This window comes from Lingula anatina, chromosome 3 (assembly GCF_051362555.1).
Source record: "Lingula anatina isolate TDL-2025a chromosome 3, LinAna3.0, whole genome shotgun sequence".
Taxonomy (NCBI): Eukaryota; Metazoa; Brachiopoda; class Lingulata; order Lingulida; family Lingulidae; genus Lingula; species Lingula anatina.
This window is the reverse complement of record NC_141769.1, coordinates 11,123,826-11,137,286: the sequence shown is the minus strand read 5'-3', so window position 1 is coordinate 11,137,286 and position 13,461 is coordinate 11,123,826. Positions and strand designations below refer to the sequence as shown.

General features: G+C 39.6%; 2 protein-coding genes across 2 annotated transcripts; both read right to left on the bottom strand.

Annotated features, from left to right (window-relative positions):
- Window positions 1-810: 810 nt before the first annotated feature.
- LOC106166215 (uncharacterized) lies at window positions 811-13,255 on the bottom strand. The gene is made up of 3 exons (XM_013544696.2): window positions 13,043-13,255; window positions 4,204-4,385; window positions 811-1,625 (listed from the first exon to the last, which is right to left on the bottom strand). The coding sequence occupies exons 1-3, from the start codon at window positions 13,150-13,152 to the stop codon at window positions 1,300-1,302; spliced, it is 618 nt and encodes a 205-aa protein (XP_013400150.2). The 5' UTR covers window positions 13,153-13,255; the 3' UTR covers window positions 811-1,299.
- On the bottom strand, window positions 8,535-12,896 carry LOC147762908 (uncharacterized). The gene is made up of 2 exons (XM_087009045.1): window positions 12,727-12,896; window positions 8,535-10,668 (listed from the first exon to the last, which is right to left on the bottom strand). Exon 2 carries the CDS (start codon window positions 10,476-10,478, stop codon window positions 8,535-8,537), a length of 1,944 nt encoding a protein of 647 aa, XP_086865171.1. The 5' UTR covers window positions 10,479-10,668; window positions 12,727-12,896.
- Window positions 13,256-13,461: the final 206 nt, after the last annotated feature.

Genomic DNA, 13,461 nt, shown 5'->3' with positions numbered 1-13,461 from the left:
AACACAGCCTACTGAAAAAGAAGCTGACACAACTTTTCTGCTACTTCACAAGACTATAAGTAATTCTATTATTCAATATTACGTGAATTCATTAAATTTTTCAATGAGTATGTAAAAAGTGCTTTATCTGAATGTGCAGTATGTACAGCGCCTTGTACTTCATACTTCTTTAAAAAAAAAAAAAAAAACTGGACTGTGATCGTCTTGTTAAAATTTAGCGCGAATGGCGCGATAGGTTAGTGTACCACCTCTGTATGAATAGCCTTATATCTATTTAACTGGCATTTTAGGCTTTATAATAAAAACGGAATCGTTTTATGAAGCTTTGGCGTTCTCACCATTCTGATAGCGATCTAATAACCACCAACGAACCGATGGTAAACATAATCAACAGCTTACCACCCACGATACCAAACCTGCATATGGCACCTGTTAACATACGGCATGTTCACACCATTGCGGGACAGCATAGCACGTTCTCCATGTAATGCTGTGCTTCTGCCCGACCCTTGTTGGCGTGTCAAAACAGAAGCCTTTGGTTTTGTTTGGCCTCTTTGTCCATTTAAAGTCATGCTGTTGACTTTGCGCAAAGTAAGAGCCCTTGACTTTCAAAAAGTGGCTTTCAATCTAGAAAAAGACACCGTAAGGGTATCTTTGTTAAATTTTGTTTATGAGTTATTTTAGAACTCTTTGGAAAGAAGGAAGTAACGATTTCTGCACCTTCTTTAACACGGACAGTTTTTTTTTTCAACGTTAAAAATGAGCTATAAGATTGCCGAGTAAAATTCAACTTAGTGAAACAAGCAATAGTTCAATTTATAATCGTATTTATTAGAATTCAAACAATCAAAACTGGCTTAACTCCTTACAACCGAAGATAAATAACAATTGAAAAAAAAAACGCCGAATCCAAATTTGATTCATTTTCGTAAATTGCCATTCCTTTATATTAATATAATTACTGTTTAAATGTTATGATAATTAGTTTTGAATGACTGCTTTGGAAAGGTTGGCTTATGTTACCCTCTACCGGGGCATTATTGATTTTCCATATAATATTCAAAGATAATTCTTTCTCTAGCTTATGATATGCACCTTTCTGTGCAATGAGAACTGTATCATGAATTAGCCAGAGGTATATTTGTGAAAATAATGTGAAAGTCAATCTGTGACCCTGGCAGAGGGTAGACTACAACTGTGATTGTCTTAATTTGGATATAGTTGTTTTTCACCTTGAAAGTCAAACATATCTGTTAACATCTTACGACAATTATATTTGAATAGTGGCCTCAAGGAGTTTTAATTCCTAAACAACTGTGTGATTTTTTGTCCCACTCCTGCGACTGCGGCTCCAGCTGCTCCTCCGACAGTCGCAACAGCTCCGGTTGCTGCCGTCCCAAGTCCAGCTGCACCTGCCGACTGAAGCAACGCCACGAGACTGCCCGCCGCCACACCTCCGCCATTTGCAATCGCTGTACTGCTCATCATTGAGGCGGCTATGGATCCGGCGGCTATCCCGCCGCTGGTAAATCCCACGACTGTTAGAGCGACAGGGGCTAAAGCAACAGCCCCTACCGCGCCGATGACACCTCCGACTATCGGAATTCCTGAACTACGTCGTGGACCTGAAAAGAAAGATTCATGAATCATTTAAAATGTGTAATGAATAAAACATTAATTTATTAATAATCAAATAAGAGGTCAGTTAAAATAAAAATAATTTAGCTTATTAATCAGATAAGCAATAAATAAGAAGAACTGAGTTAATTCATAAATTTTAGAATTGAGCCGTCATGTTGCAGGTAAAGCCTGTCTGAGTGCTTGTTAGCTTTACATTGGATCAGCTCATAGGTTAAAATGAAGTTTTTGCGGACACAAATGTGGTTCACTAGACAGCAAAGCTGACAAATATACACTTAACACAAACAAGAATAATTACCGTTAATGTAAACCGGTCATGCTGATTTTGAAAGCAACCTGCATTTTTACTTAACAAAGCTACTCAGCCACAGTAAAGTAAAACGAAAATGCGGTATTGAAGTTATGGGGCGAATGTCACTTAAACAGTTAAAAAGCGAAATAATCACAGTAATTTTAAACCGATCATCATGGCGATGTTTGAAAGCAACCTGCCTATTTACCAAACAAAGACACTCAGTAAATTTAAAGTAAAACAAAAATACAGTTTGGCAGTTCTGGGGCTAATGTAATAATGTAGAAATTTTGGAAAAAAAATTATCGTTCATGTAAACCGATTATGCCAAATTTCGAAAGCGAGCTGTCTATTTACCAAACAAAGCTAAACAAAGCTACTCAGTTAATATATTTAGCTAATGAAAAATACGGTTTGGCAGTTATGGGGCGAACGTCATGTGTCGGGCAGCGACGTCGACGGCGACAGAAAAGGCGACAATACGGACAAACACCGATCAAAATATACAAACTGTTTCACTGCAAGGTTGATATAAATTATTAAAATTCCAGCTGGAAAAGGATTTCGACTTGAAAGTTCCGAAGTTTGACCCCAACACGAAAGTAACAACACAACAAAAAACACGACAATCACAGGGGGCGCTTTTCACACGGAAGTATTACAGTAGGTCTGGATGTATTGTTATATATATATATATATATATATATATATATATATATATATATATATATATATATATATATATGGATGTGTGTGTCAGAGGCCAAACTGAAATCTTGGCAGATTTGAAATCCACCTAGGCCAGAATGAAATTTCAATCTAGGCTAGATGAAAATCTGCATTGTCAAAAAATTACACAGTCTGAAGTTGACACGGTAACCTATCACAACTGTTATCTCACTGATGCCTTAGATCACAACCCTTATCTTTTTCACCAAATTTTTTCCTCACCTTATTGATGAAGTAGTAACTTATTGATGAAGTTAGTACCTAAGATCAAAGACTAATTTCTTGGACTGTTTTATTGATTTTTGCACTCCTGGCTGATCTGTTATCTGCTTTATAGCAGGATACGTAACCATTATCTCATAACTTGATCATTTGCAGTATCAGACAAGGAGCACAGAATCTTCATACATGTAGTGTTTGTCAAATTCAACAAGGCATAGCCGCATACTGACTGAGCCGAAGAACCCCTATGTAACCCTCCATATAGAAAGACTGTTTAAAATGATGTTCTTAACCGCAGATTATATGACTGAAATGGCTTGGCGTGAGCAGACGGGATATGAAATAATTTATCCCCCCCCCCCGCATACCTGTAAGTGCTAACTATAGTAAAGATGATATTACTTTTATACAAGTACAAACGTTGATTGTGTTCATTACATCTAGAACACGAAGTGAAACACATAACTTATATATCTGCAGTGGAACTGCAGCTACCACAGAAACCCAATAAAGAGGTGCATTTCACATGAAAATTATATCATAAAATTAAATTGAATAAATTTGAAGTTGTATTTAGTTTATTTTAATATGTTTTAAAAAACATACATGTGTCTAGAACGAAATCCACGACTGTCTCAATTTTGCATCTACATCTTTAAATTAAAGTTTTTTCCTCGTCTATAGTAATACATTATGTAAAGAGCCTCAATGGTAACTTATGTGACGGGGCATATGATTTTGATTTATATATCGCGTTCTGATATATTTTGTAGTGATTCAGTTATGGTAAATAATATATATGACTGAAAAAAATATTGTGATTCCAATATAGTTCGACATTTCTGATATAATATTTGGTCCACAAATGGATATTATTTTTAAATGATTATTTTACTGTCAGTAGAACGTATTTCCCCTCCGTTAGGCTTTACAGTGACAAGCAAACTTAAGTCGCTCAAAAATTAACTGCTCTATACAGAAGATTATTATAATGTTGACGACGTTTTACTTTTAGGAGATAAATTAAAGAACAAAACCAGTGATGACTGAATTTTCGAAGTGAGTAAAAAGTTACCACAGCTAGACGTTTTGCAATTGTGACAGTTTTTTGGGTAAGACGATGCGTTTTTTTTTTTTTTTTAATAATTCGTGGTTCTAGGAGAATGAAACTTTAATACAAACTTCTTCATGTGGGACTCTAAAATAATCATAGTTTGTAATCTGTGCATTGAATATTTTTGAGAGCATGCCTGTGACCTCTACTGGTATATTGGGTTTGGGTGCTACATGTATATATCGCATTTAAAATGAGAACATACCTTTGGCCTGTTCTAAGGCTTCCATCCACATCTTTCTCTCTTCTGCTGAATCCGCGTCCAGTTCATATGTCACTCCTCCAGCAGTTACTTCAAAACTATGTAGATTTTGGTCTTCTGTCCCCTGGACCCTGGCATTCGTGATGTCTATTATGGCTTCAGGTGCATCATTCTCATTTTGCCCTCTGTAATTTTAAAGTAATTACTAGTAGAAATTTGTGAGGTGATTAACAAATGCACTGTCACCCATACGGTATATGCCAGAACGATTCAAGTGTCAGCAAGGCACACATCATAGGATGCAAGTTGAAATACTATATCTGTGGCAAATGGAACTCATCTTGGAATTTTCTCAAAATATTCACACACCACAAGGCTAGACAAACTGTTTTCAGGCTCTTGCCCTGCAGGGCTAGTAAGTCTGACAATTTACTTGTCCCACTCCAAATTTGGGGGAGTGGGGCTGGGCAAAATGAAAAAAAGTGTGTGTGTGTGTGTGTGTGTGTGTGCATATGTGTGTGTAACAGAAACTGAATAGCCCAGCTCAAAAATTCATTTTAAACGTTGCTTGTTCTTACAAGTTGAAAACTCCCAAATATTTTTTAATTTTTAAGGAGGAGGAGGGGGAGGGGGCTCCTAGAAAACTTTAAGTGGTTTCTCCAAACATAAAATACAATTATTCTATATTTTTAAGACCACCTTATAAATCTAGGACTGCATATTCGCCCTGTGTATGATTATTATCCTCCTCTGGGTGATATACTGATTTGAAAATTTAATTTAAAAAAAATGAAAGAAATGAAAAATCTGACCTTTGCAAAGCATGGCATGACAAAAGCCCTAAACTATTTAGTCACTTGTCAATGACCTATTGGTCAAACAGTGAGTGCTTTATCTCATATGTTAATGTCGACCAAACTGTCTTGGTGGCAGGGATACATGGCGTGCTAGCCTACCTAATGGAGAACAGTTACTGTTACAAATAAACGAAGAATAAAGATTGTTAACAGTACAGAGAGTCTTCGTTATAGTTTTCCTTAAAGCATGTCTTCGGTATTGCATATATGCTGAAAAAAGGTGAAAAAACAGAATAACTTTTGCAATGTCCCAAAGACAGCTTGCAAACGGGCAATCTGCTGTCAAAGACCCAGGTGTGGCGGATCGAACGCTGTTCATGCGCGCCACAAGAGACGACCAAATTATATAAGTACTTGTTCATGCCGCTCTTTTCCACCCCCTGTGAATATTCTGGTCTTCCGTCACATACGAAAAGAATAAGGACGTAGGGGCCTACTCACTGTGGCAATCATAATGCACATATTTGTAGAATTCCCTTTGGATTCTAATTAAGGTAATAGTATGTTTCTTACCTTTAAAGCTCTTTAGCTTGAACCAAATTGTCACTTTCTTAATTTCTTGGATAGCACGTCTTTTCATGTAGAAGTCCGGCTAAAAACTATATGTCAGTCAGTCTCGCTATCAGTCCAGTCATGTGATCTGCCTTTTCAGATCGAGACATAAACATACCCGTTGGCACTACACTCTTCCCCTCTTTATCCAAAAAGATTGAACCCCCACCTTACTACACACCTCCCTTCACTTTCAGGGCTGTGTACATAGTACTCGCAGTCAGGAATGTCACTTACACCCCTGCCACGACCATCTAACCAGGTTATACCAAGTCTGGCCTGAAAAACAAATTACATTTCTGGTGCCAACCGATCTACATATATACTAGCCTTTGTTAGGATCTCCTCCCTCTACTACTTGCCCCTTGAAATCAGTACTTTTACTATAATGTACATTCTTTTACACCAGCACTTTTGCTCGGCGTAAACAATCCGGACATTTATATTTATTAATCTCCAAGGCATCAGTAGCAGTCACATTCACACAGGAGCCATGGTACCATTCACCACAGAAGTCACACTGTATCATAAATCTACCGTGCCATGGCTGTCGGCAGTTACAGTAGACTCTGTCATCACCCCTTCGGGTCGCATGACTCTCTGGATTTTTCCTCCAATGTCCAATCCACTGTGGTAATTCCGTGTCTTTACACGGCTTAAGTCGGTCATGATTGGCCACAAACACTGCATTTCTAACCTTCACTCGGAATAAGTTAGAACTTAATTTGGCTACAATCACTCCAGGTCCTTTCCACGGTGGACATAATTTTCTACATTTGCCTTTAGTATCTGCCGTGTCCAATATATACACTGCATCACCAACCTCATATGCTCTCTCCAGTATCCTGAGATCATAATCTCTTTTCATACGTTTAGAGGCTGCTTGCAGCTTTCTGCGAGCAATCTCATGTGCTTCCTTCATATCTTCAGCTAACTGTGCAGCATAATTTTCAGGATCTTCATTATTAATCCTCCTTTGAGGAAACATTAAGTCAGCGGGTGCATTCACCTCACGACCTAACATTAGTCTGTTTGCTGTGAATCCGGTCATCCTGTTCACTGAAGCCCTTAATGCTCCAGCTATTTGTTGCAAATTCACATCCCAGGTATTCTGTGACTTTTCTGTAAAACACCTCACTGCATCCATCAATGTCCGATTGTAGCGTTCTACTTGACCGTTACTTGAGGGACGGTATGGTGTTGTTCGTGCTTTATAGATTCCTAAAACCCGGCACACTTCTAAAAATAATTTTGATTCAAAATTTCTCCCTTGATCTGTAAAAATTTCAAAAGGAGCTCCAAAACGAGAGAAAAATTGATCTATAGCTGCCTTTGCAGTTTCTTCAGCCGATTGAGACGGAAGTGCAATGCATTCAATCCACTTAGTAAATTGATCCACCATCATTAAAATATACTCATTTCCTTTTGCAGTCTTTGGCAAAGGGCCAAGGAAATCTAAGTGTACTCTCTCCATGGGTGCACCTGCCTGGAATTCTCTAAGAGGGACTTTTCCCTGTCTTGATGACTTTTTATTCTGATTACATCTCGGGCATCCCATGACAAAGTTATCAATTTCACGGCCCATGCCGTACCAGTAAAATCTTTCTTTAAGGCGCTCTTTAGTCCTTTTTGCTCCTTGATGCCCTGCAGATGGTAAACAATGATGCATCCTCATGGCCTCCTCACGCCAACTGGAGGGCAACACTAACCTTTTATCCTCACTAATTGGATCACACCAATACAAGATGTCATTAATGATGGTAAACAGGTCTCTGTTCAGCCAGTATGCTTTCAACGCCTGACTGCCTCTAAATAGGGTGGACTGATCTGGTTCAGTAGCATCCACTTTATAATCTATAATCACCTTCAACTCACTGTCTGCTGACTGTGCCTGTTTTACTTCATCAACAGAATAACCCCAACTGGTCAAGTGTGAAGAGCTATCATCAGCTTTCTGAGTAGCTCCCCCTGGTGCCTGGTGACTGGTCTTTACCATATTCACCTGAATTAATTCTCCTGGATCCCACGGAATGTTGTCAATTATGCACTGCATAACTTTAAATTCTGGCATATCATCTATACTTTCCTCTGGAATACCATCTACTCTTTCTCCCAGCACTTCTGGTTCAGTATACTCCCTTTCTGAGTCTACCGTTACTGTATAGACTGTCTTGCCATTGTCGCATATCTGGTCTGATGAGAAATCTTCACCCTTGATGTCTGTTGCCCTTTGGCTATTAACTCCCCGAGTTGCCAGTGGCACTACATCATCCACATCTTCTTCAAACCTGGCCCAGTTTTTCTGAGCCCGCTTACAATAATCACACCCACCACATGGTAGGTCAACCAGCCGCCCTTTGGTGCTTATGTTGACACACTGCCCGGTATGGCTAACTCTAGACAAAGCATCAGCATTCCCATGTTTACGCCCCGCTCTATGGGATAACACCATATTGTATTGCGCTAACTCCTCCATCCATCGCGCTAACTGTCCCTGCGGCTCCCGAAATCTCATCAACCATCTTAAGCTTGAATGGTCAGTCCTTACTTTAAACGGCTTTCCCAGTAAGTAATGTCTGAACTGTCGAGTGAATCTTACAACTGCCAGTAGTTCTTTACGTGTTGTGCAGTAACGTCTCTGCTCTTTAGTGAGACCATAACTGCCATATGCAATCACCTTCTCCTGTCCATTCTGAACCTGAATTAATTCAGCTCCTATGGCATATTCACTGGCATCAGTATCTAATATAAACTCGTCAGTTCCCGTTGGCACTGCGAGAACAGGGGGAGTAGTTAATGCTTCTTTTAAGCGATTAAAGGCTACTTCCTGTTTTTCTTCCCATTGGAAGTTCTTCTTTCCAGTCACTGCATACAGTGGTGTAGCAATTTTGCTGAAATCTTTAATAAAAGCCCTGTGATAGTTAGCTAGCCCATAAATCTTTCCACTTCCTTTGAAGTTTGTGGAGTTGGCCAGTCCTTTACAATTTTTACATCATGATCTGATACAGCAAGAGTATCTCCTGTTACTGTGCGACCTAGAAATTCAATTTTCTTTTGCAAAAATGCACATTTTTTAGGCTTTAATTTCAATCCATACATTCTAAATCTGGTGAGGGCTTCTCTTAAGTTCTTTAAATGATCATTAAAAGACTTTCCTAGAACTACTATATCATCCAGGAAAGCTAGCACAGTTTCCCATGTCATTCCTCTAAAAACCAGATTCATAATCCTGGCATAAGTCGCAGGTGCTCCACATAAACCAAAAGCCATCCTCACATGTTCATAAAGGCCATACTTGGTTATAAAGGCTGTCTTTTTCCTGTCTTCTTCCCTTATTGGTACCTGCCAATAAGCTGAGTTAGCATCTAACTTGGAAAAATAGACATTACCTGATAATGTATCAAGGCAGTCATCCACCAGTGGTAATGGAAACACGTCCTTTACCGTCACTTCATTAAGTGCACGATAATCAATACACCATCTAACTGATCCGTCTTTCTTTCGAATTAACACTGGAGGTGATGCCCAATCTGATGTAGATTCTTTAATCACACCAGCTTGTAACATCTTATGCAAGTGGGCCCCTTCTTCTTCTGCAAAACAAATTGGTGTCCGTCTCATTCGTTGTTTTATAGGTTTCGCACCACTAGTCTCTATCACATGTTCTATCGCTGTAAAATTGCCTAGGTCGAATTCATCCTTTGCGAAAACATCCTGGTATTCTCTCAGTACTTGTGCCAACTGCTCACACTGACCTACTTTTAGCTCAGTGCAAGATTCTTTAAACACCTGCTGTAAGTGGGGTGGTACATACATCTTATCATTGATCTCATTTTCATCTGTGGTGATTTTATTCACCCTTATGGTAACTGTATTTCCCTTCCTAGAAGTTGCATGTTTTTCTAAAGTAGCCTTTGCTAGTTTAGTTGCATCTTTATGCTCTGGTATATCATAGCAAGTATTACATGATGGTAACATTACCTGCTCTTCTTCTTTCCCAGGCGTCATTATTTGATCATAAATAAAAGCCCTTCCTATTTCAGCACCTTTCTTTAATAGGCGATGACGGTAACTAGGGTTAATTAGTACCATGATGGGCTCTGTCCCTGCATTACGAATTACCCTAGGTATCAGAAATTTACCTTTCACCCCTTCTGTTGGCTCGATGACATAGTCAATTAAGTCCACATCCATTACACATCGTACTTTTACGATTGAGTTTGGAGGTATTACTTGACGTTTGAGTACTTTTACTCTCGCCACCTGTGGAGATGTCCCCTTGGGGTCACTATCCATGGTTAATGTCATGCCATCGTAATGCAGAGTTCTATGATGGGTGTCTATTATAGCTTGACCCCTTTGGGTTAGAAGATCAAATCCAAGTAACATATCCTGTTCTATGGGTGCCACATACACCTGTTCTTGGTACCATGTTTTTCCTATTTTCAATTTCAATGGCCCTGCAGTGAATCCCTCCATTGTCATGTTACGTCCTGCGCATAACATTTTCACATCATTCAATTTTCTTGGAGGATTCTTCATACTTTTATATACTCGATCGGACAGTATAGTTACATCGGCTGCGGTATCCACTACAGCTTTAATCTTCTTATCTCCCACTTGTACATTGAGTGTTAAGCAGGATGTTAAACCAATATTACATAACACTACTACAGATTTGTCACTTTTGACTCCTCTGTTTTTCTGCATTATTAAATTCTCATCTCCTTCCATTACTTTTAATGGAGAGGAATGACTGGGTGCTGGTTTTCCCTCTTTACTTTTGACTTCTTTCTTTCTCTGCATCATTAACATTTCATTTCCTTCCATTACTTTTAATGGAGAGGAATGACTGGGTGCTGAATTCATCTTCTTAAGAGGCTTAAAGCAGGGCTTTTCCTTGACGTCTGGGCCTGTTGATTCATGGGTCGAGGGTTGGCCTATTTCCCCGACCCTCTGCCATTTCCCTGTGGATTAGATGGACATTCTCTGGCAAAATGACCTCCAGCTCCGCAGGAAAAACAATTTACATACCCTCTACCTCTGCCACGTCCTCTACCTGCATAAGATGGATTGGGGTTATAATTCCTTTGAATTACGCCACCCCCACCGGTCATTGCATGGTCTTTGATTCAATTGTTGTGCTATCTCTTTAAGTGCCTTTTGCACATTTCCTAGTTCTTCTTTAAAAGTTACCATCTCAGAGATATTACTGGATGACTTTTCATCTTTCATATCAGGCTGTTGTGTCACACTATTAACCCTTTTGGTCATAGTGCGCCCCTTCTTTGTCTCCATGGTGACCTTAAGTTCTCTATGCATTTTAGCTAATTGCATAGCTTCATGTAAGGTTTGAGGACGTTGCATGTAAATGGCTTGTCCAGCTTCTGTATCCAACATTCCAGCGCAGAATCTGTTAACAGCCTCTGAGTCCACAAATGATTTAGGCAAGCTGGGGTAGGCTTGTGACGCGAGCCTTAGAACGCGCACACCCCATTCATCCACTGATTCAGTTTCACTCTGTAGTGAATTATGGAGTCGCGAACGCACAGTCACTGGTGTGTCCGTTTCTCCATAGCACATCTCCAATTCTTCTAAGAGGCCCTTGTAGGTCAATATGCCTTCACGTTTGGTCACATTTACACAACACTCTTGTGCTTTTCCACTGAGGCATAAACAAAGTCCATCCAGGCACATATTTGAATCCCAACCCTCTCTTTCTGCGTGCCTTAAAAATACTAGTTTAAAGGCTGCCCAGCTTGTCTTTCCATTGAAAGTTAGATTTTTAGGGGGGCATACCATACGTCTAGATGCAGAAATGTTTGGAATTGTAGGTTGATCTATTTGCATGGGGGATTCTTGTGAATGATAATAATCCTCCCCTCCCATTGCGTTAATGGGAAAAGCTGGTGTATTTGCAATATTAGTGCCAAAATTTGAATTGACAAAAATGGGGTTATTTTGGTTCCTTTGAACCTCAGGGTTGGCTGAGAAATTTTGAAAATGAGGGTTAATTAGATTCCTTTGAATCTCAGGGTGGTCACTGGCTGAAAAATTTTGAAAATGTGGACTAGTCTGGTTCCTTTGAACCTCAGGGTTGACACTGGTTGAAAAACTTTGCAAATGTGGTATACTTGAGTTCCTTTGAACCTCAGGGTTGACATTGGATGTAACATTCTGAAAATGTGGACCATTCAGATTTCTATGAACCTCAGGGTAGACAGCAACATTTTGAAAATGTGGACCATTAAGATTTCTATGAACCTCAGGGTAGACAGCAACATTTTGAAAATTTGAACCAGTCGGATTTCTTTGAACCTCAGGGTATACAGCAACATTTTGTAATTGAGGGTTAGTTGAGTTCCTTTGAACCTCAGGGTTGGATGGAAAAAGTCCCCTCTGGGGTGGAGTTTTGAGAAAAGTGCTTTCACTAGTCTCATAATTTTTAGCCACAGACTGAAAGGGATATGTTGTATTTAAAACAGTCGGTTTCCTTTTACCCCAACTAAACAACTTTTTAGCAGATTGCCATAACCAATTCTGACCTAAATTTGGTATCCAAGATGACCTAGAATCTGCTGACCCCGATAAATGAGGGTTAGGGGAAAAGTCTATCACACTAAGGGCTAAAGGAGACAACTGAACATCCAACCATTCCTCTACCAAACCTTTTGTTAAGTTACCCCTTTGAGCTCTTAACAAATATAACATTCGGGCCTGCCCTGATGTGACACCGGGTATGTCTTGAAGTTGAGGGTCAGTGGCATAATTGATGTAGAATCTATCCACGTGACCCGCCATTTTGAGAATAGTGTTCACTTTTGAACGAAATTACAACGAATACCCAAAAATAAGATTCAAAAAAGACAAAACAACCTAGATAACACTAACACAATACACAATAATACTAACAGCACTTTTACTGACAGTATATTATTGTTATATCGCTGACCGAGTGAATTCTAATACACGAGTGACGGGCGCTTTCACCACTTACCTCGTGTCCTCACAATTTTTTCTTTTTTGAATTTTACTTAAGCTACGTGAGTTCGTGCTTCCTCGTCGCCAATGTAGAATTCCCTTTGGATTCTAATTAAGGTAATAGTATGTTTCTTACCTTTAAAGCTCTTTAGCTTGAACCAAATTGTCACTTTCTTAATTTCTTGGATAGCACGTCTTTTCATGTAGAAGTCCGGCTAAAAACTATATGTCAGTCAGTCTCGCTATCAGTCCAGTCATGTGATCTGCCTTTTCAGATCGAGACATAAACATACCCGTTGGCACTACACGCTTTACTGTCCGTGTCCCAAACGAACTTCCGGTCTAGTTGTGTAGAATGTTTTGAAGAGACTGCCACAAGAATACCCACCCCCAGCAGCATTTTCTCGCCTTTCGACCAAAGAGAGAGAGAGAGAGAGAGAGAGCCTACTCACCTCTGATGTCCATAGCATTTCAGTTTACAAGGTTCAAGTTCAAACCATTGCTCAAGCCAGATATTCCCATCTTTAATGCGAAGCTTGCCAGTGCATAGTGGCCGTGGCATAGCTAATATTATATGTTCCCACTAAGATCTCGGGGTTTCGCACTGACCAGGTAGTACTTATAGTAAATGGAATGTTTTATCTCATCATGGCCAGAAATGTGCAGCATTTCGCGTCATGGCCAGAAATGTGCAGCATTTCGCGATACGCGAGGGCGCAACAGTAGAGGTTCACGTGACTCAACTAACCAATCACAGCACAAGAATGGCAGCCCACAGACTCTGTGATAAGTGCTCAGCCCATTGTCAAGTACAGGTAGTGTTAGTTCATGGTAACAAGCGTCTGATATGTGCAGAGAAGTTTATTATTAT